Raw genomic sequence first — 27328 nt, forward strand, 5'->3', positions numbered from 1 at the left:
CAATACACATTTAAAAGAATATGTTGCCAGAACATTAAAAAAAAAGATTAATATATATTGATTTTTATAATACTTTTTTTTACTTTCCAATGTGCACCGTCACCTACCCACAACACCACTTTGGGTCACGACCCGTAGTTTGAGAACCGCTGGTTTAGACACACCTTTGAAACCCTTTATTTCTCTCAACAGAAAAACCAGAGCTGGGAGAGTGGGACTTGAAAGCCATGCTGCAAAAACATAAAGAGAAGAGGAGACGCCAGCCGGTACGTGTAGGGCGGGGATTTGGGGAATTTCTGTGTCCTAGAAAATATGAAAAATAAATGTTTCAAATTTGAATTGCTTGCTTTAACACTTTCAGTGCCAGCCATTAAACGCAGCCGTCTGTAGCGACGCCACCACTAGATAGATAGGGATCTGTCACCTTGTTTGTAGAGCTATAACTATATTCTATATAAGTCGCTTTGGATAAAAGCGTCAGCTAAATGACTAAATGTAAATGTAAATAGCTATGGATACAATACTATGGCCCATTTGACATCACCTATTTATCGTTCAACATGTGAAAAAGAATATATTTTCCCATCCATACGTTCCCGTGTTATACCGTGGTGAATATAAGTATGGTTTTAGAGCGGTCTAGGGTAATTCATGAAATGCTGAGTTATAGCCCTACGCGTCGATTCCACTATAGATGTTGCCATTTCTTGCCTGTATACGCTATTATTCCGAAATCTATATCATAGGTATTATGTTCCATCATGAATGCATGAAGGGGGGGGGGGGGCTCGTTTCTGTTTATTTGATTGTCAGTAACGGCACTCGTATTGAACACTAAAAACGGTTATCAGCCCGATCGGTATGAAAGCATTGCAGGATCATGCTAAAATTGACGTCAGATCGTTCTTACCTGTGATCAACGGTATTCCAAAAATAATATTCCAATTGTTTGATCATCATCTGGTACATCCAATGTCAATTTGGTCCACGGCATAACCCACCACAACATATGGACCGGGGATATTTGACACGCTTCAATGCAACCGGGACAACCGTTCGCCTTGGCCGACAAGGAAAAATGAAACCCGAGAAATTTGGCCGTTCCACAGGCGAAGATACAAAGTTACAAAGGGTGCTCGATACCGCCGTCTAGCGGGATACGGCCGGTATTAAACCTTGGTGACCTCAGACTCATTCCATATGGTAACAACAGGCTCCCTGGGTGGATAATGAATACAAATATAGAAAAAAAGGAAAAAGGCGACTGGGTGGCGCAGCGGACATTGCGATCGTCACCAACGCAAGAGACACCGGGTTCGACTCCGGCTGTCTGCATTGCCTCCGGCTTGGACCAGTCGTCATACTAACTCAATTGGCAGAGTTAGCGGGTGGAAGTCGATGGGTGGTAATCTGGACGTTGTGGACAGCGACTCCTACAGGTCTGTTGGGGACGCCTGCACGCTTATTGCTTATTCCCAGAGGAAGAGTACGCCCGAGTGCTTCCGCGTTTTCCCTGATTGGCTGCGACACGCCCCGCGGCAGGCGCGGCAGCCGCGGAGCCTGTCTTAGAGAATGGCAATATACAGCCTATTTCCGCGCTGCCTGCAGCGCGAGGCAATAGACAGCCTATTTCCGCGCTGCAGCTCTCTCGCGCTGCCGTGGTCACATGGGCGTCATGGCTAATCAGAGAAAACGCGGAAGCACGCGACGTACTCTTCCGCTGGGAATAAGCTACACGCCGCCTGCACAGCAGAGACAGGAAATGGCGGGGGTAGTGTGAGCCTCCCACACGTTACACCTCGCCAATGAGAGTCCGCGCTGGCAGGTGAAAAGATGTGACAGGCTGCCTCCTCGTGTATCGGAGGGGACACGTGATGCAAGGCTTCTATCCTCCCTACAACCGGCCAGTGGGGGGCATATGCGAGCAACGTTCAAGACAGGGGAGGGGAGAATTGGCACAGCGGGTAATTGGGATGGGAGAAAAAAGAGGAGAAAAAGTGGATAAGAAAAAAAAGGAAAAACTACCCAGAAACGACTTAAGTCGTTTCTGGCACTGAACGACTTAGGCCCAGAAACGACTTAACTCGTTTTTGGCACCCAAAGTGTTAACACAATGGCCGCCAACAACGAGTTTACTCGTTATTGGCCGCCAATCGAATAGCGCCAACAATGAGTTTACTCGTTTTTGCGATTGTTATATCGTTTATTCGCTATATCTATTCATAATTCATAGCCGCAGCCTCTGGTATAGTCTTCAGACCCTGTCTGAGCTGGCAGACGGTCAACACCGCCCTCTACTGCCAGGCGGAGCTATTGCATCTCATTGAAAATGGGCTTGTGTCTTTTAGGAGGCGATCTGAGCCGGGCGGGCAGGGTTTAAATATTCAGGCGAGCCACTTCTATACAACGATGGCATCAGTAACTCCGCCCGCCCGCCCGCCCGTCATAACGGTCGGTAGTGTGGTGCGGACCTCCACGAGCATTATTTGGAATTGCAATAAGATATTTGGATTATCTCTTTTGCATTACATCAGATACAAGGTAAGAACATCATATATGAATTTGATCGTTGATCTGACATTTATTTCTACCACAATCAAAGCGATCTGTGTGTAGGTGTATGTGCTGATTACCGTTGGCTGCGGGGGGGGCGGCGCCCCGCGCCCCGCTACGACGGTCACTTCATGTATGGACGAGGAGACATAATAGTGATAATCTAGCGTTGAATTCAGGATCATTAGATAATCAGCCGAAAAATTACAACGTGATGACTGGATTACAGTCAAATGCATTTTTCTCGCCTTTTCCTGGAATTACTGAAAAACACCCAAACCATACTCTATTCAAAACGGTATAAAACGGAAATGTACGAATTAAAAAACAATCTGTCTTTGCAATGTTGACTAGAAGCAGCTCACTGAGACCCGACGGCGTTATTAGACCCATAGATATAATATAAGATATATTTTAAGCACTCGCAAATGCCACAGACTAAAACTATATCCATTGAATAAAGACCTGGCAATGAATGGGGTATTAGCGCCCCCTGCTGTGGCGGTCAATGTGATAATGGGGCTGTCGATATTAACAATAATTTTGCCAATGAATTTGAAATATCTATTTTGGCCCCAACGCCTACTGTAACTTCATAAGCAAGACACCCTGTGTTTATTTTCCTGAGCCCTCTGACATCATGAGACGTCCCCAATTGAAAGGCCCAATCCATGATTTATTTGACCATATCAATGTGAAGTACTGTATGTTCACACAGTCTTGAAAAGAGGCTGTTTGGAACTTTCCTAACCCTTTGTAAATCAGAGATCTAGATAGTGTTTACAAACATTACCAATATAGATGTGTTTTACATTAGTGTCTACAAACATTATCAATATTATATAGATGTGTTTTGCATTAGTGTTTACACACATTACCAATATAATATACCGGTAGATGTGTTTTACAATTCTGTTTACAAACATTACCAATATAATATAGATGTGTTTGCATTAGTGTTTACAAACATTACCAATATAGTATAGATGTGTTTGCATTAGTGTTTACAAACATTACCAATATTATATAGATGTTTGCATTAGTGTTTACAAACTTTAGCAATATTATATAGATGTTTTGCATTAGTGTTTGTTTATAAACATTACCAGTATTATATAGATGTTTTACATTATTGTTTATAAACATTACCAATATTATATAGATGTTTTACATTATTGTTTATAAACATTACCAATATTATATACAGTACCAGTCAAAGGTTTGGATACACCGTCTCATTCAGTTCAATGACTGGTACTGTATATGTGTTTTACATTAGTGTTTACAAACATCACCAATATGTGGGCCGCTGGGTGGCATAGCGGCGATTGCGCTCGTCACCAATGCAAGAGACTCCGGTATCGAATCCCAGTCTCAGCATTGCCTTCGGCTTGGGCCGGCCGTCGTACTGGCTCATTTGGCAGAGCCAGCGGGTGGAAGTCGATGGGTGGGGATTGGACGTTGTGGACAGCGACCCCTACAGGTCGGTTGGGAGACCCCTGCACAGCAGAGACAGGAAGTGGCAAGGGTAGTGTGAGCCTCCCATGCGTTACACCTCGCCAATGAGAGTCCGCGCTGGCAGGCGAAAAGATGTGACAGGCTGCCTCCTCGTGTGCCGGAGGGAACACGTGATGCAAGGCTTCTATCCTCTCTACAACCGACCAGTGGGGGCCATAGTCGAGCAACGTTCAAGACAGGGGAGGGGAGAATTGGATACACGAAATTGGGATGGGAGAAAAATTGAAAATAAGGAGAAAAGGTGGATACAAAAAAAAACATCACCAATATAATATAGTTGTATTTTACATTAGTGTTTACAAACATTACCAATGTAATATAGATGTGCTTTACATTAGTGTTTACAAACTTTACCAATATAATACAGATCAATTTGACATTTGTGTTTGCAAACATTACCAATATAAACAAACCTTACAGCCAAATGTTTTTTTTATTGATTAATTCATTCAGGACCATCCAGACCTGATGATCTCAGACATTCACCTGGGAGACATGATATCAAGAGTTAATATTGGCCGGAAAGGTTCCACTATGAGTAAGTAAATTATTTCATTCATTAATTCGTTAATTCATTAATTTGTGTATTCATTCATGTGTGCATTCATTCATGTGTGCATTCATTCATGCATTAATTAATGAATGAATTAATACATTTGTGTAATTCATTCATGCATTTGTGCATTTGTGAATTGTGTGATATTCTTGTGGTTTCAATAAACCCAATTTCATTAAGTCAGACAGCAAAATGGAAAAAGATTGAAAAGTTGAAAACATACAAGGCTAAGTGCAATTTTTTTTATCATTGTATTTTCCTATCCAGCGCTCTTTGATATGGCCCTACCTAAGAGGAAGATGAGGGAGGAGAGGAGGAGGAAGAAGATGCGGACGGTTCGAGTGCCGTCCGAGGAGCTCTCTGAGCCTCACATGTCCTCTGAGACCTCGGCACCCTCGGTGTCCCTCGTCACGGCACCGCCTGACGCGCCGACCACACCGCTAGTCACCGCCAAGGAAGAGTGAGTCCACCAGCCCCGCCTTCCATACAGGATCACTAGAGGTGGGGGGGGGGGGGATCTATACAGCAATATATTGCGATATTCTCTCGATACAGTGACGGCAAGTATCGATCATTTTTATTGTTTTTGCTTGACAAGTCCATTTTACTGCCATAATTTGCCATAAGTTAAAACAAGTTAATAAATCGCAATATTGTGACTAGGATGGTAATAATATGGGATTGTGGGGCCTCTGGTGATTCCCACTCCTAATAATAACCATTAGCCAGTTTTTGGCAACGTTGTAATGAGTCTGACTCCCTTTGATTGACAAGCTTGTTCGATTTCGAGGGAGATGGTATAGACCAGGGGTTCTCAAACTTTTTTATACCACAACACTATTTTATTTAGGAATTTTTTTGGTGACCCCACCATTGTGGAATTTCAATGTGGAATTAAGGAATATCAAAATAAAAGCACACGTTGTTGAACTTGATCATGCATATTTATTAGACATTTTAATTACAGCACTATGTTATCAATGCACATTGACCCCACTGTCACCTACCCACGACCCCACTTTGGGTCGTGACCCGTAGTTCGAGAACCGCTGGTATAGACCAATCAACTTGAAGCACAATGGCATGTTTACACACCTCCAGTACACTAGTTTTGTGTTCTACATCACCCCTTTCGTGTAACGTTAGAGGTCCAACTCCGTAACTTGTAGCCATGCCCTTAACTCTGGTCCCACATCAAAGAGGCTGGCTTCCGAGGGTGGTTTGTATAGGGGGCAGATGGTCAGGATGTGGTCAACAGTCTGCTCAGGGTCTCCACACTAGTACACTAGTTTTGTGTTCTACATCACCCCTGTGCTCATGCCATGCTGGAAGAACATGCAACACACAATCAAAAACGCCATTGGACACCTTTAAGCTAGCTTGTTTATTTAGAAGTACGTCTTTCCATTGTAAAATGAGGTTGATCATGTAATGGCTATTCTAGGGATTTCAAAAATATTGCTTAAGCGTAAGCCAATCAAGAGAGACTATGATAAGGTCCAGAGTTCCAGTCTAGTAATGAAGTAATATAGGAATGAAGATCATCAATAATAGTTTCATACAGAAATTCAGCCAAACCTCAACTCCTTCCTAATGTTCTGTAACTGTTCTTCAGCCAAAGGTCAACTCCTTCCTAATGTTCTGTAACTGTTCTTCAGTCAAAGGTCAACTCCTTCCTAACATTCTGTAACTGTTCTTCAGCCAAAGGTCAACTCCTTCCAAATGTTCTGTAACTGTTCTTCAGCCAAAGGTCAACTCCTTCCTAATGTTCTGTAACTGTTCTTCAGCCAAAGGTCAACTCCTTCCTAATGTTCTGTAACTGTTCTTCAGCCAAAGCTCAACTCCTTCCTAACGTTCTGTAACTGTTCTTCAGTCAAAGGTCAACTCCTTCCTAACGTTCTGTAACTGTTCTTCAGCCAAAGGTCAACTCCTTCCTAATGTTCTGTAACTGTTCTTCAGCCAAAGGTCAACTCCTTCCTAATGTTCTGTAACTGTTCTTCAGCCAAAGCTCAACTCCTTCCTAACGTTCTGTAACTGTTCTTCAGTCAAAGGTCAACTCCTTCCTAACTGTAACTGTTCTTCAGTCAAAGGTCAACTCCTTCCTAACGTTCTGTAACTGTTCTTCAGTCAAAGGTCAACTCCTTCCTAACGTTCTCTTAACGGTTGTTCCAGGCTCGTGGAGACCAGGTGTCAGAGCAGCCCAGTGGTGGTAGAGGAGATCAGCGACAGCTTCTTCAACCTGCTGGAGAGCATTCTGAGAACAGAGAGCCTCCCCACCACCACTACGGTATGATGTCATATCACACACACACTCTGCACATCATCACTTCAATTCAGTTCAATTGAGTACAATTTAAAATGTTGTTTTATGCCCCCTGGTGGTGCTATTACTGCAGTAAGTCGTTAAAAACACCCTCGGCTCACATTTGAGTCACTTTGTTAGAGGCCCTTGTTGAAGAGACATAACAATATGATGCGTCGATCATGAATATACAAATCGATGAAATTGCATGGTCAATTACTTCGACATGGTCGACGAATCTTGACAGCCCTAGTCATAAGAACACCTGGTTTGTAAGTAGGGATGCACCGATCCGATATTGATATCCGATATCGGCCCCGATATCACTAAAATAGCTGGATCGAGTATCTGTAAAAAAAGAAAAAAATTTCTTTCTTTTTTTAATATAATAAATAAAATAAGAAATAACAATTCAGTACATTTATATCTATGTGTTAATTTGTTACATTTAGTTTCACTAAGTTAGGAAAGTAATGTTTTAAGTCAAGCCTGATGTTGCCTTGCACAAAAGAATGATCCCAGTCTCTTCCACACAGTGAGGCATACAGTTTATTAATTCAACAATGGGTATTTACATTTACATTAGTCTTTTAGCTGACTCTTTTATCCAAAGCGACTTACAAGTGGTTCTGTACGACAAGTCATCAGGAAGGGCACAACTCTATCAGCTGAGTAACAATGTTCATCAAAGTGTTGAGTGCTACAGTACAGTGTAGGTTAGTATATTAGGACAAGTGCATGACAGTAAGGTTAGTTAGGGTCAGATATATATATATATTTTTTTTAATACTTTTTTTCCCAGATAATGGTATGGGTATCGGATCGGTACTCGGTATCGGCCGATACCCAAAGCCAGGTATCGGGACTGAACAAGTTGGATCGGTGCATCCCTATAGGCTATTTGTAAGTACTTGTGTTTGAGACCCTGCTTCGGGTAATTTAAACCTTTTTCTGCCCCTCTGTAACCCCTCACAGCGATAAGGGTATTAAATAGCCATGGACGTGTGGATTCACTGGCTGTAGTCAAGAGTCAAGTCAAGAGTTTTATTTGTCACGGCATACAAGTATACAATGAAATGCGGGTGATCTTGCCCGCAACGATGTGCAATACAGTAGTAACAACATATAATGGAATCCAATAAAACAACATTGTGCAATAAACAAGTAACATAGTAGGGCATATCGGTATTTGTACATAAGTTATTTACAGAGCATGGAGGACATGCTAGGTCCTTTGGTAGTGCAATACACTGTTAGCTACGGATGAGGCACTGGGTCTTTCTGTACATGCTATTTTATACAATCTCAGGTTATACTATACTATTTTTAAAGTGACCTTTCCTTAGTGGCCATAAGTGTGGGCGTGTGCAGCATGAGTGTGTGCCTGCTCATGTTAAAGTGGCTGCTAGTGTGTGAGCGTGTACAGTGTGTGTGTCGTGTGTGTGCTCATGTGTGCTTGTGTGTGGAGAGTTCAGTGTTCAAGGCTCTGATGGCCTATTAGCTGGGGTTCGCAGGCGTCTGCCTGACCTCAGCAGCATGAACAGGCTGTTGTTGGGGTGGTGTGGGTCTTTCATTATTCTGCAGGCTCTGGATTTGCACCTCTTGTTGTATAGAACCTGCAGGGGTGGTAGTGCAATACCCGTGGTACGCTCGGCTGAGCGCACCACTCTCTGTAGGGCCTTCTTGTCCTGTGCCGTGCTGTTTCCATACCAGGCAATGATGTTTCCAGTCAAGATGCTCTCTACAGCTCCGGAGTAGAAGGACTGGAGTATCTTCCCAGATACTCTGAACTTCCTTAACTGTCTCAGGTGGTAGAGGCGCTGCTTCGCCTTTTTTATGACTGAGTCTATGTGTGTTGTCCATGTCAGATCCTCTGGTAGACGGACACTGTTCAGCATATTCCTCAAAGGGCTGTCTTTCAAGCGAAGTGTGCACAGAATATAACAATAGGTGCAGCTCTAGCTTGTGAAGTGTGATGCTTCTTGTGGTTACAGATTGAGGAGAAGGTTCAGATGTGGCAGTCATCTCCAGCCTGTTCCCTCAACCCATGGTTCTCTGCTGCCTCTTGCTGGTATGAGTTGGTACTGCCAGCCTTACAGTTCCTGGCCGGAGAGGCTAAAGGTCAGTAGTCTTATTTTTATTAATCGTGATGTGTTTTTTTTTGTTATAGTTTACTTGGTTACTTGGTTAACCTTCTGTAGTGTGGTAGTGAAAGGGTTAATGGTGAAGCAGCCTCACTGACCTATTGACTTCTCTCTTTCTACAACCAGCTGGTATGATGGTGCTTCCTAGTGACTTCTCTCCCTATGTGGAGTTTGTGGACCAATCTCAGCATTGGAGATGGACTGGTAAGACACCTGCACAACAGCATAACTAACCAAACTTAACCTGAACTATACCTGATTTAGGGTTTGGGAATAACGGATATATAACGGAGGGCTGACTATCTGTCGTCATTAACCGATTGAAAACAAGTTAGCTGTGGCTTTAAAAAAAAATATATAATTTCAATCATAAGTCGATGCTGAGCAAAACTCTGGGAATAATAGCCAGGCTCTATCTCTGTTTGCTCTCGCTCTCTCTCTCATTACATATCCGTAAAACCTAATTGATATTCCTGAACTATCTCAAATTGTGGTAATTTTCATCAATACAAATTTTACATGGAAATCACCAACCAAAAATGTGGAGCATGCGACCCTAAGGTGGTACTCCCAAGACTGTCTTCAAGGTTGGCAGGTCTTGACAATATAATAGTTTCCTAGTTACTAGGTTTAGTGCATGTGATTCACTGCAGTAAGATATCTAAAGGAATAGTACTCCAGTTCACTCATTGCGCCCTCATTTGTTCACTTTATTAAAATGTTAGTTATTTACACATTTGTCCTAATAAAATAAATTCAAAATAATATGCAAATGAACCGTAATTAATATAATTTAAAATAAGAGGTTATCTGGAAAACCTGTTATCTGTGCACATTGCTTTGTTGCCAACACTATGCTCTGCTTAGAGCAAGTCTGTTTAAAGGAACACTCCCAACATTCTGGGAAATCAATTTATTTGCCATCTATCCCGGAGTCAGACAGGAAGATCAGTTTCATCGGGAAATCAATTTCATCTCTGTGTGTCCTTGACAGAGAGAGATCCGGTTGCATGCTAGCCTAGCTTATCACAAGGAACATGGGGAAACTGTTAGCCTAGCTTATCACAATAACTGGGAATGGGGAAACTGTTAGCCTAGCTTATCACAAGAACTAGGAACATGGTGAAACTGTTAGCCTAGCTTATCACAAGAACTGGAAATGGGGGGGAACTGTTAACCTAGGTCCATCAAAAGTGAAGAAATACACCTTATTTACATATTATCTGCTTTGAATCCACTTGAGGGGAAAAGTAACAGACATTAAATATTAGCCACGATGTCTATCATGTTTCAGGTCCCATTCAGGATGCAGAGAAGGATCTCACTGCCCTCTGTCAGCTCTGGCTCGACTCCAAGGACATGGTTGTCGTCAAGGTATTGAAATGAAAGACGAGGGCTTTTATATTTTGTTTGAATATTGTCAAGAGTTGTCAGTGGTGTGATTGAGTTTCGGTAACGGTAGCATCCAGGTTCACGGCAATTTCCCTCTGAAATTTCCATTTCTGCTGGGCGCCCCAACCAATCACGGAAGCTCTTGACTTAGTACATGTTCTGAGTACTGGGGCGCAACCTTGGTTGTACAGAATGTATCATCTTTACATAGTAAAACTATGCCCATGATTAAATACAGATACAGATGGTTTTTCATGCGTCATTTAGTGATGCAGTAGCTAAGCGATAATGTTGGAGACAAACATATTCTTGGGGCGATTTACTGGAAACTTTACATTTTGTAGATAAATCACAGATTTTATGAGCCTGCTAATAATACCTGTTAATACCTAGTTTGATAACAATACCTGTTAATACCTAGCCTGCTAATATAACCTGTTAATACCTAGTTTGATAATAATACCTGTTAATACCTAGCCTGCTAATATTACCTGTTAATACCTAGTTTGATAATAATACCTGTTAATACCTAGTTTGATAATAATACCTGTTAATACATAGTTTGATAATAATACCTGTTAATCCCTAGACTGCTAATAATACCTGCTAATACCTAGTCTGCTAATAACCCATAATAACAATGTTTCCTCCACTTTGTATCTTGAATTACATTTTGTAATATGTGCAGGTAAGACAGTGTGGCGTAGTTGTATAATCATTACAAAGCAGATTGTAACAAATAATTATCTCACTACATCCCTTTTAATATTTGCAGCTTCAAAGTCCTCCACAGACGGAGAATGAGGAATTATCAGAGATGACTTCTCCCACGCCTAGAGTGTAAGTGTCAACATATTAATCCAGTGCTTTGTAGGGATGGGCATGGCTAGCCATCAACACTGAGGAAGGAACATAATTGTTCCGAAACATGTTTGTTTCAGGCTGCCATTAAATAACCAAAATCTGTGAGTGCTGGTCCAAGCGTATTGCTTTCTTTTTCTATTATACTCCACGGGATTTCAGCACCCAGTGCTATATTTTGTGAGCGCAGTCTATCTTGACTCATGGGTAATCACACCCATACTCCATTCCCTACACTGGCTCCCCGTTTCCTTCAGGATTGAATACAAGGTCTCCCTCCTCACCCATCAGTGCATCCACAGCAACGTCCCCTCCTATCTAAAGGAACTCATCACTCCCCCGACCTCCACCCGCTCCCTCCGCTCTGGACACTCAAACACACTCCAACCGATACACAGGACACACCTCTGCACCATGGGCGACCGGGCCTTCTGCTCAGCTTCTCCTCGGCTGTGGAAGGCCCTCCCCGACCATCTAAGAGCACCACAGTCTGTTGAGGTTTTTTAAATGGGTCTAAAAACATTTATTTTTAACAAGGCATTTGCCTGCATTATTCTTTATTTATATTTTTTTATCTGTATGTTTCTTCCATTTCATTGGTTTATTTTTTATTCATAAATTCTTTTATCTTTATCTCCTGTAGCACTTTGAGATTGTCACAAATATAAAGTGTATTACAAATTGAATTTATTATTATTCATCGATTACTCGTTTCAACTGAACTAGAGTGGTTTTGAGGGTGCTCGATTAAAAGTTTATTTATTTAAAGATTAAGATTAAACTGGACTTAAAAAAATTATTTATTCATTGCACACATTGCAATGTAGTCATGTAGCGACATGCGATGGGCGACACACACAGGAACACACACGCATTATTATTGCATTTTTTTGGGTCGCAGATGAAATTTTGTCTTTGTGCTTGACCCCCCCCCCCTGTCTTCATCAGGGGCGTGACTGTGTTAGCGATCTGTTCTGCATGTTTTTCCATTGGTTTTAACTCTTTTTCTGGAGGGGAAACCCTCGCGAGCACGGGGGGAGAACATCAAACTCATTTGGCAAATTGAGTCACTAACCACCATCTCTTGTGTAACCAAGCAGCTGGACTGACTATGTGGTGCGACCGAGCACTGGAGACGAGCGACACGTTTTCCAGGTCCAGGTCAGTTTGTTCCCAAGTAATTTTCATCCGTGTGGAGGGAAGATGTGTTTACAATGTGTGTATACTTCTTCCTATTCCTTTTCGAACATGTAAATTGCGTTATGTTCCCTTTTTAGTTTTTTCCATTTCATTGCATGTTTGTATTTACATTTTACATTTACATTTCGAAAATAAAGATTTCAAATCAAAAACCAAATTGTGTTGCGTTGTGTAAAAATCAAAACAATTGTTTCTCCGTCCCATTCGTCTTGTGTTTCATCATCCATTAGGAACAGCAGCGCTACGACCAGCCACATAAAGCCTTCACCTTCCGGATGCACGGCTTTGAGTCTGTGGTGGGACCCGTGAAGGGAGTCTTCGACAAGGAGATGTCTCTGAACAAAGCCCGGGAGCACACCCTGCTCCGGTCCGACAGGCCCGCCTACGTCACCATCCTCTCTCTGGGTTAGAACACTTTCTCTACGTCACCATCCTCTCCCTGGGTTAGAACACTTTCTCTATGTTAAATTCAGGGTTCGCACAAGGTCCTTGAAGTGCTAAAAGTGCTAGATTTAAAAAATAAATAAGTGAATTCCTTGAAAACAGCCCATTTTTTAACAAGGTGCTTAAAAAGTCCTTGAAATTCAAATCGACCATTCGCATTGACAGTTTTGTTCATCCATGATAAAATTATTCTGAATCAAGAAATAAATATTATTTTATTTAAAGTGTAACTAATTGTCGGAAATTGGTTAAACTTTTAAGCCATAAATATTGGGTCCGATATTTTTTTTCTATAAAAAAACGCATTTAAAAGTGAATTGTATCCTTTTACTACAACAAATATTGCTTAGAAAAGTACTCAAGTCCTTGAATTTAATTTTGCAATGTCTGTGGGAACCCTGTAAATTGCACAAACAAAACTATAAAACTCGTAAAACGCAACATTTTACTTCACACAATGAAAATTCAAGGTTTCCTCTGGTTTTCAGGGGAATTCTATTGAGGAAAACAAGTGAATAAGGTCTTAATTCTAGAAAAGAAAGATTCTGCAGGATTCACACATGTCAAACACAATAAAACATTCCAGTGTCTTGACCAGCATCAGAAATGGTTCCACTATATTCCACTATCGTATATATATTTGTTGGTGTTATATTATAACGTCATAGCATTATTAATGCAAAATTGTCATAAAATGTGAATTCATTCAAATGTAATCTGATCATGAGAGAAGTAGTTTTTGTAATGTATTTTATAAAACGCAGTATAAGTATAGGTGACGTGTCTTGTTGTTTTTATATCCAATACCTTTATTCTATAGCAGTGTTCTCTAGGGCTGACTAGTCGAATAGTCGATCGAAAGGAGTCGACTGACTGCCAACCTCATCAGGGCTGTACGCTAAGCTTTTTCACTAGGGGCACAGGTGCCCCTAAATGAAAAATTTAGGGGCACAGAATATCTTTTAGGGGCACTTTTTTAAATAACAATTTTACCATTATAGTGCCAAAAAAAATATGTTCCTCCTGCCTCATTACTGTGGTCCTTTTATTTAACATTTAAGTGCTTTTGTTTTCAGGTTTGTATCTTTTATAATGAACCAACTGAAGTATTACCACAGCTGCAAACATTTCTTCTTTCATTGTTAACAGTGTATTAACAGTGTTCATAGTCAGTATCTGCTGCTCTGCTGTTGATGGCAATAACTGGAATGGATTATCAAAAAACACTCCTGTGGTTTCCTGTGGTTTATTAAAGCAAAACACACCACAGTCTAGGGCTGGACATGAATGATACACATCACAATGTTTTTCCTTTTTTCCCCAAACAATTCTTTATGAGGCTTACCATGACAGTATTTGAGTTTGCAAGCTAACATTAACACATTGTGCGCCAAAAACGAGTATACTCGTTATTGCCCGCCATGCGTTTTGCGCCAGAAACGTGTTAAATTGTTTTTGGGATCAATATTAAATTTTTTCGCCATGGCATTCATAATTCATCCAGCCTCCCTCCGGGACTGCAGCTGGACCCTGTTCTGATATTGCAACGCCTCAATACCGCCGCCTGGTGGATGTCGGGCGAGTTACACTCTAAGCCAAACCGGAAGTGGCGATCAGTGCATCTGGGAGAATCCTCCGGTAGTAATATCTTGTAATGTGGATCAAGAGACACAATCGAGTGCATTGGGATCGCTTTAAAAACGCAATAATCAATATGATTTCGGCATTTGTTGCGTCATACAAACGGGAAATGGATCTAGCAGATCGACGTAAAATAATTGGAATATTTTTCCTCCAGTCTCATCAGCGAACGGTAAGAGGAATCTAACGTTATTTTCAGCCCGATTGTTTATTTATTTCACGGCAATCCATCTGATCAACCCATAGTAAAAAAAGGACGCTACTGACGATCAAGGAATTATAAACGACCCCCCCCCCCCCCCCCCTTTCCTTCACGCATGATGAAGCATAATGTATACCGATCATATACATTTGAATTTTTTAATATAGCGTGTATAGGAAAGAAACGCCAATCGATAATCTATCATATGCGTCAGGGCCTATAACTCGCGTTTTAGGAATTACTGCAGAAAACCCTAAAAACATACTTATATTCACGACGGTATTAACACGACAATGTATGAATGAAAAAATATAACGTTCCCACATCCGGAACGATGGATACCCGATGTTGAATGGGCCATAGTAATGTCGATATAGCTATAATATTTAAAAAGTTATAGCCCTGCAAAGAAGGTAAACATCTCCATAGGGTTACAGCACTGGCAGACTGGGCCCAAGGATGTTTGTTAAAGACAAAAGACTCATGCATTTAGCATTTTTATATTATATATTAGATTATTGGATTATTAGATTATATATTATTGCATATATTTTTTTTTTTTTTTTTTTTTTTTTTTTTTAGATTATTAGATTATATATTGTAACTATTTATTGTATGGCAAATATAACTGAGAGGGCATACATAGTACTTATCTTATTAAAAAACAAAGCATTCATTAGCAAAACATGAAAATGTCAAACCACATTGTCAGAATTGTAATGTTTATTGTTTACTGAAACGTTTGACTGTTTAAAAATAAATGAACCACACACATGACTACTAATTTCTTTTCTTTAATTGTTACATTAGATATAAATACTGATATTTTTTATGTAAATCTACAAACTAGTAGCTTATAACTGGTAATCGAATGCTTTTGCATACATTTATATGAACTATTCCACTTACCAGGTGAATGAAGCCTGTGCCCAAACACTGGAGTCGAGTCCACTTGTTCAAAGCCAAGGCTTTGACAACGTTGACTGCGCTGTCTTTTCTACGGTTTTCAATTGAACCATGTTCTTTCCTATGGCTATGAGGAACGTTACCGCATCTGTGATCTCCCCCCATCGCTTGCTCTTCTTGTCATAAAGTCAGCCGCACACGGCGGGCGATGCAAATGTAGTTAGCGTCGTCTGTTTTGGTTGTGATTTTAAAACACAACTTAATGCTTTAGGCATATTCTTTTGGGTGTTTCCTTTCCTCCGGTTGCCCCAACTTTAACTTTACAAAGTTTGAACAGAATGGTGCTTTGACTAACGTCTGTTTGCGTGTAGCCGAACCAGGTCCATATCACTGATGTAGAACCCTTTTTTGGAATTAATTCTACGGAGTCTCGCTTTAGTTTTTGCCACACCGAGCCACCCCTCTCTGTCTCTGGCTAGGTGTGTGCGCTTGCGTGCGTGTATGTGCGTGTAGATGATGTAATTTGGACAAGTGTGTGTGTGACTGACTTTTTTTCTGCGAGAGGAGATGCGAGAGGGAGAGGAAAGCATTTTGCGCTTGTTAATTTAGGAGTGAAATGTGAATGAAAGGATTAGGGCTGACCCCAAGGAACCGTAGTCGACTGCCAACCTCTTAGTAAAAAAAAATATATATATATATATATATATTTTTTTTTTTTCATTCTTTCCAAAAGAAAAGAGGCCTAGAAGCGTGGCTAACGCTAATGGCATGTATACCAGAGGCTAACTGCCTAAGAAAACGGGCACAGAGGCACTGAAAGAGGATTTCACCCATCTAATGAACACACTAGACTAGACCAATATTGTAACTGAGGGGTACAATTCCCTGACTATTAAAGATTGTGATATATTAAACCACTACTAGTTATGTACTTTAATTACTGGCCATACAGAACATGAATATATATGGTGAACACCCACACAAGAATACGGCATTGACACATAAAGTTCTATTTGGACGGTATTTATTATTATTAAGCAACGTTAGGTTACAGATTGAGAATTAGGCTCGCGCTTGTATGGCGAAGAACACGCGTAAAGTCAGTCAAGAGCATAAGTCAATGAGAATAGTATGAATACTAGGATGGGTCTAAGCTGACGCCACCTGTGGTATAGCAATTACATAGGGCACACTAGTACCGGCTGGAGACACTGGGGGGTTCCCTCCGGAATGTAAGGCCGGTAGGGGTAGAGGAATGTTCGGGTACAAAGTCTGGGTCAACGAGGAATAACGAGGCTCCAGATACAGGAGCCAGTGCATGTACTCCCTTGATCAGCAGACAAAGCAGCAGTTGTAATCCAAGTATGCTCGCCAGCATGGACGACAGCTAGCCAGCCTCTTCCTAGAGGCGGGCCCGAGTGATGATCCTCACGGGGGTAAATCCCAAACGACAGTGGGATCGACGGTTCTCTTCTCCAGCGGTCACGGTCCCAAAGCAATATAATCCAACCAGAAATGGTTCTGCAGTCGCCGGTGTAGGTTCTCCGGTGTACATATCCAACGGTTCTCGCCTAGGACTCCTCGGGTGGGGGCACGGATTTAGGCCGCCCAGCCTGGATAAGTGCACTAGCTAGATACACGACGAACCGGTGGTAATGCTGGTCACTGAAGAACTGTAGCCGCACGATACACTATATGATCGACTATTACTTCACATTAGATTAAGTCGAACTCAACGTTACTGCGTTAAACTCTGACACTTTAGCATTCTATTCGCACGCGGTTCTCAATGCTCTATTTAGATGCAAGGTTGCTAACTTCACTGCACGTTGACTCGTGGTGAAGGCATCAAGGTTTGAACTGAACTGAACTAAGTGCTGCTGTATACACCTACGCCGTATTTATACGTAAGGTGAATTATCTAGTGCCAACCCCAGTTCTGTCTCGTATTACTGCGCAGACTCTGGGCATGTTGCGACATGCCCGGAGTTGCCTTTGAACTTGCCGTTGGGGGCTTGGTCGTTGGCGCCTAGGGGTCGCTGTCCAATAGGAGAGCGAATATTACTCTGGTTTGTACACAGGTAAAGGGATATTCCGTGTATATATACAAATAATATACAAGGGATATCAAACGATATACAAATATTATACAAGGGATCTCAAGCAATAAATATATATATTCGGTTTAATCTGACCCTTTGTAACAAATATCAAGATGTATCCATCAGTGGACCAATTGCATGCTTTTGCAGAGGACAAGAAGCCTTCAGTTGAAAAAAAATATACCTACTTTTTTTTCAATATCTTTTTTTTCATAGTTGACTATCGGCTAATTTCGGCCAATCATAGTCGACTATCCAAATCCTTAGTCGGGACAGTCCTAGAAAGGATTGAATCAGTACTCGTCGCAATGTGCCCCCAAATATTATTTTCAATTTGCACAGCCTATATTTAAGAGCAATTTGTGATAACCTTGTTGCACTGTACAGCCCTGCGCATAGTCGAATGCAAAAACAAATTTAAATGATTAAAATGTTTGAATTTTTTTTGTAATTTTTTTTTTATCATGCTTTCCAAAAGCAAAGAGGCCTAGAACGCTAATGGCGCGCATACCAGAGAGGCTAACTGCCTAAGAAAACAGGCACAGAGGCACTGAAAGAGGATTTCACACACTAGACAAATATCAAGATGTATCAGTGGACCAATTGCATACTTTCGCAGAGGACAATAAGCCTTCAGTCGACTCCTTCAGACATTAAAAAAAAAACACCATATGCTGTGATATATACAAAGATGCTTTAACTGCTTATAATAAAACCATCCGCTTAGCATGGAAAGACTACTTCTCTAAAATCATTACAGAAAATGCTGGAAACTCCAGAATCCTTTTTTACACTATTAATGTACTACTCAACACTGCCCCTACACCTCCTCAGTCATCAACGGTTAAGTGTGAAGAACTTGCACTATTCTTTAACACTTTGAGCGCCACTCACGGCTAACCTCGGGTTTACGATTGTGACGTTGAAAGCCACGTCACGGCTTTTCTCTGTATTTTATTTGTATTTTTTTATTAGCGATCTGAAATCATATTGCATCACGCGAGCCTACCGTTGGAGATCCAGGGGCCGCCGGCGATCAGATGTGAAAAAAGCGCCCCCTATCGTCTCCCAGATGGTAAATTACCCTGTTGGAATGGACTCAATGAAAATGGATGGGGAAAAAAAATATTCCAGTCCACATTTTCCAGTCCACTGATGCAGCCGGAGTTACCAGAGTTCATTCTGGAGCATCTGAGCCGCGGCGATCATGGGTTATACAGTGTACACACGTTGGATCAATATACTTATTGATTTTTTCGAATGGTGATCAGGAATTGGAATATACCATTTGGATACCATCTGATGTCAGGTAAGGAATCTATGTTATTAGTGTTAGGATAATCAGACTCGTTTTCATGGAGATATAAGCGTTTCCACTATATGTGATATGGCTGTTTCACTGTAAAAGCCATGAGGAAATAATAGCAGCGATTATCAGCACACGGCACGAGCGTGCGTGCGCACACATATACTATCGACCATTTAGCGTTTATTTGAAAACTATTCATAAATAGACCGACAAATGATAACGTTCTGGAATATTCCAGTAAAAGGCGATTATCATGGGATGTGTTGTTTTTTTCTTCTAAACTGAGTGGTTTTCAAAATGCTATAAAAAGGAAATGAAGCGATAAAAACACAATCTGCTTTGCCAATGTTGACTGGAAAATGATTATTTGATAAGTGATGGGCAGATTAGACACATAGCATAATTTAAAACATAGATTAGGTGATATTAACGTTACATGGGCCGTGGACCGTGGCATCAACGGGGGTAAAAAGGAAAACACGGCCTGGCACTGAAAGTGTTAACAACAAAATAACCTTGATCAGGGCCAGCATTACTCATGATGGAAATAAAGCTGATTGCAGCAAACCGCGCAATATAACCATCAGAAGATTCACATGCATCACATTAGATGTACTCTGCAAAACTGTCTCAGAATGTAACTCCTCCACCTCAGACATTGACCCTATACCTACAGCTTTCTTCAAACGGGTGTTTAATAGTGTTTTAAGCCCTGTGCTAGATATCATAAACACTTCCCTTAGAACTGGTATTTTCCCAGATGCCTTTAAAACAGCAGTTGTAAAGCCATTACTAAAAAAACCTAACTTGGATAGTAATGAAATGGCAAATTATCGTCCAATATCCAACCTACCATTCATTAGTAAAGTACTTGAAAAGATAGTTTCAGTTCAAATAAATTCCTTTCTTGAAGAAAACAACATCTTAGAAGAATTTCAGTCAGGATTCAGAAAATATCATAGTACTGAAACTGCCCTCACCAAAATAATCAGTGATCTCAGGCTAAACTCTGACGAGAATAAGATCTCCATCCTTATCCTACTAGATCTCAGTGCAGCATTTGATACAATCGATCACGATATTCTAATCGATCGTCTTGAAAACCATGTCGGTTTCTCAGAACATGTGCAAGGCTGGTTTAAAACATACATCAGAGGGAGGAAATTCTATGTTAAACTAGGAGATCACATGTCTGATATATACGACAACAACTATGGAGTTGCACAAGGGAGTTGCTTAGGTCCTTTACTCTTCTCCCTTTACATGTTACCGCTAGGTGATATCATCAGAGAACATAATGTAGATTTCCATAGCTATGCGGATGATACACAACTGTCTGCTGAACCAAATGATACAGCGATTAGCTCCATTACAGACTGCTTACTGGCAATAAATAAATGGATGAGTAAGAACTTCCTGAAACTAAACGAGAACAAAACTGAAATTCTAATTATCGGCCCCAAAACTAAAAAAGAAACATTAATAAAGAACCTGGGAGGACTAACCCCCTTGGATCAAATCTGAGGTCACTAGTCTCGGGGTTATCATAGATTCAGAACTGAACTTCAATTATCATATTAGCAAAGTGACGAAAACATTGTTCTTCCATCTCAGAAATATAGCAAAAGTACGACCATTTATTAATCAGAACGATGCTGAGAAGCTAATTCATGCATTCATATCTAGCCGGTTAGACTACTGTAATGCACTTTTCACAGGTCTCCATAAGAAAACCACAGAGAGGCTTCAGCTAATCCAAAACTCTGCAGCCCGACTGCTAACGGTACTGGTCAAGGCCTGCCTTCCTACCCTCTACCCCATCATAACGGACATCATCAACTCCTCTCTGTCATCTGGAATAGTTCCCTCCTGTTTCAAAACCGCCTCCATCACTCCCATCCTAAAAAAGCCTGGTTTGGACCCTGAGGTGCTGGACAACTACCGGCCGATCTCCAACCTTCCTTTCCTAAGCAAAACCTTGGAAAGGGCAGTCGCCGCCCAGCTTCATCAACATCTGTCCAACCATGAGCTCTACGAACCCCTTCAGTCAGCCTACCGAGCACATCACAGCACAGAGACCGCCCTCATCAAGATCACTAATGACCTCCTCCTTGCTGCAGACTCCGGACACATCAGCCTCCTCATCCTTCTCGACCTCTCCGCGGCGTTCGACACAATATCCCACTCAGTCCTCCTCAAATGCCTCTCCGACAACCTAGGCATCACCGGTACAGCTCTGTCATGGTTTCATTCATATCTCACAAATAGATCTCAGTTTGTCAGCGTCAGCGGCTCATCCTCCCCCCCGGCCCCAGTCAACCACGGTGTCCCCCAGGGCTCTGTGCTGGGTCCCCTACTATTCACCATTTACATGCTCCCCCTCGGTCAGATTATACGTCACCACGGACTCAACTTTCACTGTTATGCAGATGATACTCAGCTCTACATCAGCACCTCACCATCCTCCCAGCTCCCCCCACAGTCTGTAGTCAACTGCCTCCACGCTATAAAAACCTGGATGGCAACCAAATTACTTAAACTCAACAGCAAAAAGACAGAGCTCATGGTTGTGGCCCCCAAGGCACTGCTCGGGAAGGTTGGAGATCTCCTCCTCCACGTTGACGGCTGTTCCATCTCCCCGTCTCTCGAAGTCCGTAACCTGGGCGTCACCCTTGACTCCACACTTTCATTTCACTCCCACATCAAATCTGTCACCAAGTCTGCCTTCTACCACCTCAGGAACATCTCCCGTCTCCGACCCTCACTCTCAGACTCTGTGGCGGAGACCCTGATCCACTCATTTGTCACCTCCCGGTTGGACTACTGTAATGGAGTCCTGTTCGGGGTACCCAGCAAAGCCTTGGACAGGCTCCAGTATGTCCAGAACTCAGCTGCCAGGGTTCTCACTCACACCAAGCCCTGGCAGCACATCACCCCCACCCTCATCCATCTCCACTGGCTTCCAGTCAGGTTCCGCATCACCTTCAAACTCCTGCTCCTCACCTACAAATCCCTCCATGCCCTCGCCCCCCGGTACCTGTCTGATCTCCTCCACCAGTACACTCCATCCCGGAACCTACGATCCTCTGATCTAGGTCTCCTCTCCATCCCTCGCACCAGGTTACGGACTTTTGGGGACAGAGCCTTCAGCGTGGCGTCCCCTACCCCCTGGAACTCTCTCCCCCCCGAAATCCGCAACGCCCCAACCCTGGACACCTTCAAATCCGCTCTAAAAACACACCTCTTCACCAAGGCTTTCCCCATCAGTTAGTTTTAGATTAAATTAGGTCCATTATCCCCTACTTTCCCTCATCCCCTCTTCCCCTCCCCCCCTACTTTCCTTGCCCTATTTTTTGTCCTGATTGTAAAGCGACCTTGGGTTCTATGAAAGGCGCTATATACATTTGATTTATTATTATTATTATTATTAACTAGAACCAAAAGAAGAGAGCACATTAGTCCAGTCTTAGCTGCTTTACACTGGCTTCCTGTAACGGCTCTAAATGGACAGGGACCTAGCTACATCGCCAACACTCTAATAAATTACACACCAGCAAGAACACTGCGATCATCAGCTGCTGGACTACTAGAGGCTCCCAGAAACAGTCAAAAGAGGATCGGTAATGCAGCCTTTATCAACTATGCCCCAAAACTGTGGAACAAACTACCCCAAAACATCAGAGAAGCCAACTCGCTAGACATCTTTAAAAGACAGCTTAAAACCTATCTCTTTGCTCAGGCATTTCACTGTGGGGTAATGCAGGCAAATATCTGAAGATAGATATCTGCTACCACCTAGTGGCAAGGGGAAATATTATTATAGAAACATCAGGGATATCCTGACACAAATTGTAGTTACCTGCACTATTCTTACCCTGCCTACTTTTATACACTGCCTATCAAATTCATGTGTCGGTTATCACACTTTTTACTTCTTACTGATGACTATTTTTAAACTGAATCATTTAAAACTATTTTTATTATTTGTATTACTGAATCAAACTGTAAACGGAGAGCCTATTGGGATGCTAGATCCTAATGTGAAACACTGTGCTGTTGTATGTTAAATACCCTGTTGTATGTCCGTTCTACTTTATAATTCTTGACTTATTTTTTTTTATTTTTTTTTTTATTATTGAATCAAACTGTAAATAGAGAGCCTATTGGGATGCTAGATCCTAATGTGAAACACTGTGGTTTACCATACCTTGCTATATTCTTACCCTACCTACTTTCATACACTTCCAATGAAATTCATATGTCGGTTCTATGATGTTGGAGTGATGCTCTGTTGTGAGGAGAAGATGACTTTTGACCTAAATCTAGCAAAGTTGTTTACCATTCCAGTTCGGTACATCATGAACCTCACCGCCTAGCCAAGGTTGATTCTCCTAACTGGGCCATTTTCATCTCATTGAACGATCTTATACTGTAACATTGCTATTTACATTTTAAATTTTTATGCTCGCTTATGCCTGTATTTTTTACTGTTATTTGTCCGTTTTATTTAATAATTTTTAGACTATTTTTAAACTTAAACTATTATTATTTGTATTACTGAATAGAGAGCCTATTAGGATGCTAGATCCTAATGTGAAACGCTGTGATTTACCATACCTTGCTATGCTCGCTCATGCCTGTATTTTTTACTGTTGTGAAGCACTTTGAACTGCAACCTCTGTATGAAAAGTGCTATACAAATAAAGTTATTATTATTATTAAGCACCCCCCACAGCCTAATTTATTTGGCATTCTGGGGGGTAGTCGACTACCAGTCGACTATCGGCAAATTTCGGCCAATCAAAGTCGACTATCCAAATCCTTAGTCGATGACAGGCCTAGTGTACTCGGTGTCATTTTTTTTTTTTTTTTTTTTTAAGCTTTATTTTTTAGCGTTTATCGCTTTTCTGGTCAAGCATGACCGACAGAAACAGGTTGAAATGGGATGTAGAGCAGGGGAAGACATTCTGAGAAATGACGGCGGGTCCGGGAATCGAACTCGTGTCCCCCAGATCCGTGACGAGCACGGTTTTCCCCGACGCAGAAATAGTGCCGAGATATGCGGTGAGCTACGGGAGCTCCCCCTCGGTGTCACTTTTAACTCTCTCCCAATTCATTGTCTATGGAGCGGCGTCAGACATGACTAATGACATCACATTTAATTTTCCGCATTCTACATTTGGGATTTATTAATGTTCACTAATACTTTTGGACTGTCTTAGACCACAGCAATAACATAATATGAATTCTGAAAATGGTTTTAGTTCTTAACTGATTTCATTGCAGCCCTTCTTCCCCCACCCCTTTGTGTTATCACCAGTGCGTGACGCGGCGGCCAGGCTGCCTAACGGAGAAGGCACAAGGGCGGAGATCTGTGAGCTGCTGAGGGACTCCCAGTTTCTGGCTCCAGACGTCACCAGCGCTCAGGTCAGACGTGTTCTCATTACAGAAGAGATGTCGATGTCGTTTTGTTCATCCATCAAATTTTTCTGAATCAAGAAATAGAATTTTTTAATATAAAGTGTAACACATTTTCGGAAATTGGTTTTAAGCCATAAATATTTGATCACATTTTAATCTAAACATAAAAAGACTAATTTAAAAGTGAATTTGATCCTTTTAACTCATTATTAGTCAGGGCCCGTCGTAGCAAGGCCACGCTTTAAAAGATAGGAGTGCGTCACCTTGTTTGTAGAGCTATAACTATATTCTATATTATAGCTATGGATACAATACTATGGCCCATTTGACATCACCTATCTATCGTTCAATATGTGAAAAAAAAATCATTTTTCCATCCATACGTTCCTGTTGCAAAGGGTCAGATTAAACTGAATATATATATTTATTGTTTTGATATACCTTGTATATTGTTTGTATATATACACGGAATATCCCTTTACCTGTGTACAAACCAGAGTAATATTCGCTCTCCTATTGGACGGCGACCCCAGGCGCCAACGACCAAGCCCCCAACGGCAAGTTCAAAGGCAACTCCGGGCATGTCGGTACATGCCCAGAGTCTGCGTAGTAATACGAGACAAGAACTGAGGTTGGCACTAGATATTCACCTTACGTATAAATACGGCGCAGGTGTAAACAGCAGTAGTCTTACCAAAACCTTAATGCCTTCACCACGAGTCAACGTGCAGTGAAGTGAGCAACTTTGCATCTAAATAGAGCATTGAGAACCGCGTGCGAATAGAATGTTAAAGTGTCAGAGTTTAACGCAGTAACGTTGAGTTCGACTTAATCTAATGTGAAGTAATAGTCGATCATTTATAGTGTATCGTGCGGCTACAGTTCTTCAGTGACCAGCATTACCATCGGTTCGTCGTGTATTTAGCTAGTGCACTTATCCAGGCTGTGCGGCCTAAATCCGTGCCCACACCTGAGGAGTCCTAGGCGAGAACCGTTGGATATGTACACAGGAGAATCTACACCGGCGATTGCAGAACCATTTCTGGTTGGATTATATTGCTTTGGGACCGTGACCACCGGAGAAGAGCACCGTTGATTCCACTGTCGTTTGGGATTTAACCTCATGAGGATCATCACTCGGGCCCGCCTCTTGGAAGGGGCTGGCTAGCTGTCGTCAATGCTATCGAGCATATTGGATTACAACTATTGCTTTGTCTGCTGATCAAGGGAGTACATGCACCGGCTCCTGTATCTGGAGCCTCGTTATTCCTCGTTGACCCAGACTTTGTACCCGACCATTCCTCTACCCCTCCCGGCTTTACACCCCGGAGGGAACCCCCCAGTGTCTCCAGCTTGTACCGGTGTGGCCCATATAATTGCTATACCACAAGTGGCGTCAGCTTAGACCCATCATAGTATTCCTACTATTCTCATTGACTTATGCTCTTGACTGACTTTACGTATGTTCTTCGCCATACAAGCGCAAGCCTAATTCTCAATCTGTAACCTAACGTTGCTTAATAATAATAATAAATAACCCTCCAATAGAACTTTATGTGTCAATGCCGTATTCTTGTGTGGGTGTTCATCATATATATTCATGTACTGTATGGCCAGTAATTAAAGTACATAACTAGTAGTGGTTTAATATATCACAATCTTTAATACAGTCAGGGTATTGTAACCCCTCAGTTACAATTGGTCCTTCGAGCCGGAGGGTATCAGTGTAATATTTAATATAATATTAATATTAACCATGGCCAGCGGTGAACACTCCCCAAGCGGCTCTCCCAAGCTAGAACACCCGCAGCGCAAACGTCAGCCACCTCCCTATCTGGAGGAATACGCTGTCGTTCTACTACCTAGCTTATCTAAACAGACGTTAAATACGGATAAAGCGGATAGTCAAAGCATGTCAAATCCTATCGACCAGGCGACCCTGCCAGTAGAGACCCCAGTGGGTTCTAACGAAACTGACCAAGCTCACGGGGGGGACCAGGTGGGACATGACATGACTATACCCCCAGACAACGTCACCGGGATAGTCCCCGGAGAGCTCCAGGATAAAGAAAGCACTCCAGGGACAGAACCCGACACACGACCAGAAGAGAAGCGCGCCCAGGAGATGGACCTCGGGGCGCGCCAGGAGAACAGATCTCCAACGAGCACTGTCAGAAGCCGATCACCCCCGTCAGTGTCATCCCCCAGCGAGGCGGACCAGATACTGGCGCAAGCCTTCATCGCCACCCTGACAGCCTCCACCGAACGCGATCGACTTCAGGGTGAACGCGATCGACTTCAAGCAAAGACGCTTAGTGAGCGCGAACACTCCGCCGTGGAACGAGAGCGCCTCCGGGCGCAACAATTAAGTGAGCGCGAACACTCTGCCATGGAAAGAGAGCGCCTTCAGGCTCAACAGACAAGCGAGCGCGAACAATCTGCAGCGGAACGAGAGCGCCTTCACGCGCAACTCCAAGCGCAAGCCCTTAGTGAACGCGAACACTCTGCAACCGAGCGAGAGCGGTTCCTGGCGCAACAAAGGAGTGAAGACGACCGCATAAGACTGGAGGAGAGACGCCTTCAGACGGAAGAGAACATTGAAAGAGACGCCGCCAATGCCCAGCGCGAAGCAGAGCGCGACGCCGCCCATGCCCAGCGCGAAGCAGAGCGCGACCGGCTGCAGGCGCAGATGATAGAACAATTGATTGCCAGGGCGACACCCCCTCTCTCCGCACGGAGCTCCCGGAGATCATCACGACAAGGGTCTAGGGCACCTT

General features: G+C 42.3%; 1 protein-coding gene across 4 annotated transcripts in view; it reads left to right on the plus strand.

The window, feature by feature from the left end:
* The window catches only part of nfrkb (nuclear factor related to kappaB binding protein), a 178235-nt gene that overhangs the window by 73376 nt on the left and 77531 nt on the right, over positions 1-27328 (plus strand). For 3 of the 4 annotated variants that reach the window (XM_084320314.1, XM_084320316.1, XM_084320317.1), the window contains 11 exons: positions 193-266; positions 4525-4609; positions 4895-5087; positions 6800-6914; positions 8924-9050; positions 9200-9277; positions 10368-10447; positions 11241-11305; positions 12424-12487; positions 12757-12931; positions 24451-24557. In XM_084320314.1, coding sequence (XP_084176440.1) covers positions 193-266; positions 4525-4609; positions 4895-5087; positions 6800-6914; positions 8924-9050; positions 9200-9277; positions 10368-10447; positions 11241-11305; positions 12424-12487; positions 12757-12931; positions 24451-24557 — 1163 coding nt within the window. The remainder of the gene's footprint in view (positions 1-192; positions 267-4524; positions 4610-4894; positions 5088-6799; positions 6915-8923; positions 9051-9199; positions 9278-10367; positions 10448-11240; positions 11306-12423; positions 12488-12756; positions 12932-24450; positions 24558-27328) is intronic. The other variant, XM_084320315.1, reaches the window with a different exon arrangement.

Source organism: Notolepis coatsorum (genome assembly GCF_963971535.1).
Source record: "Notolepis coatsorum genome assembly, chromosome: 8".
NCBI lineage: Eukaryota > Metazoa > Chordata > Actinopteri > Aulopiformes > Paralepididae > Notolepis > Notolepis coatsorum.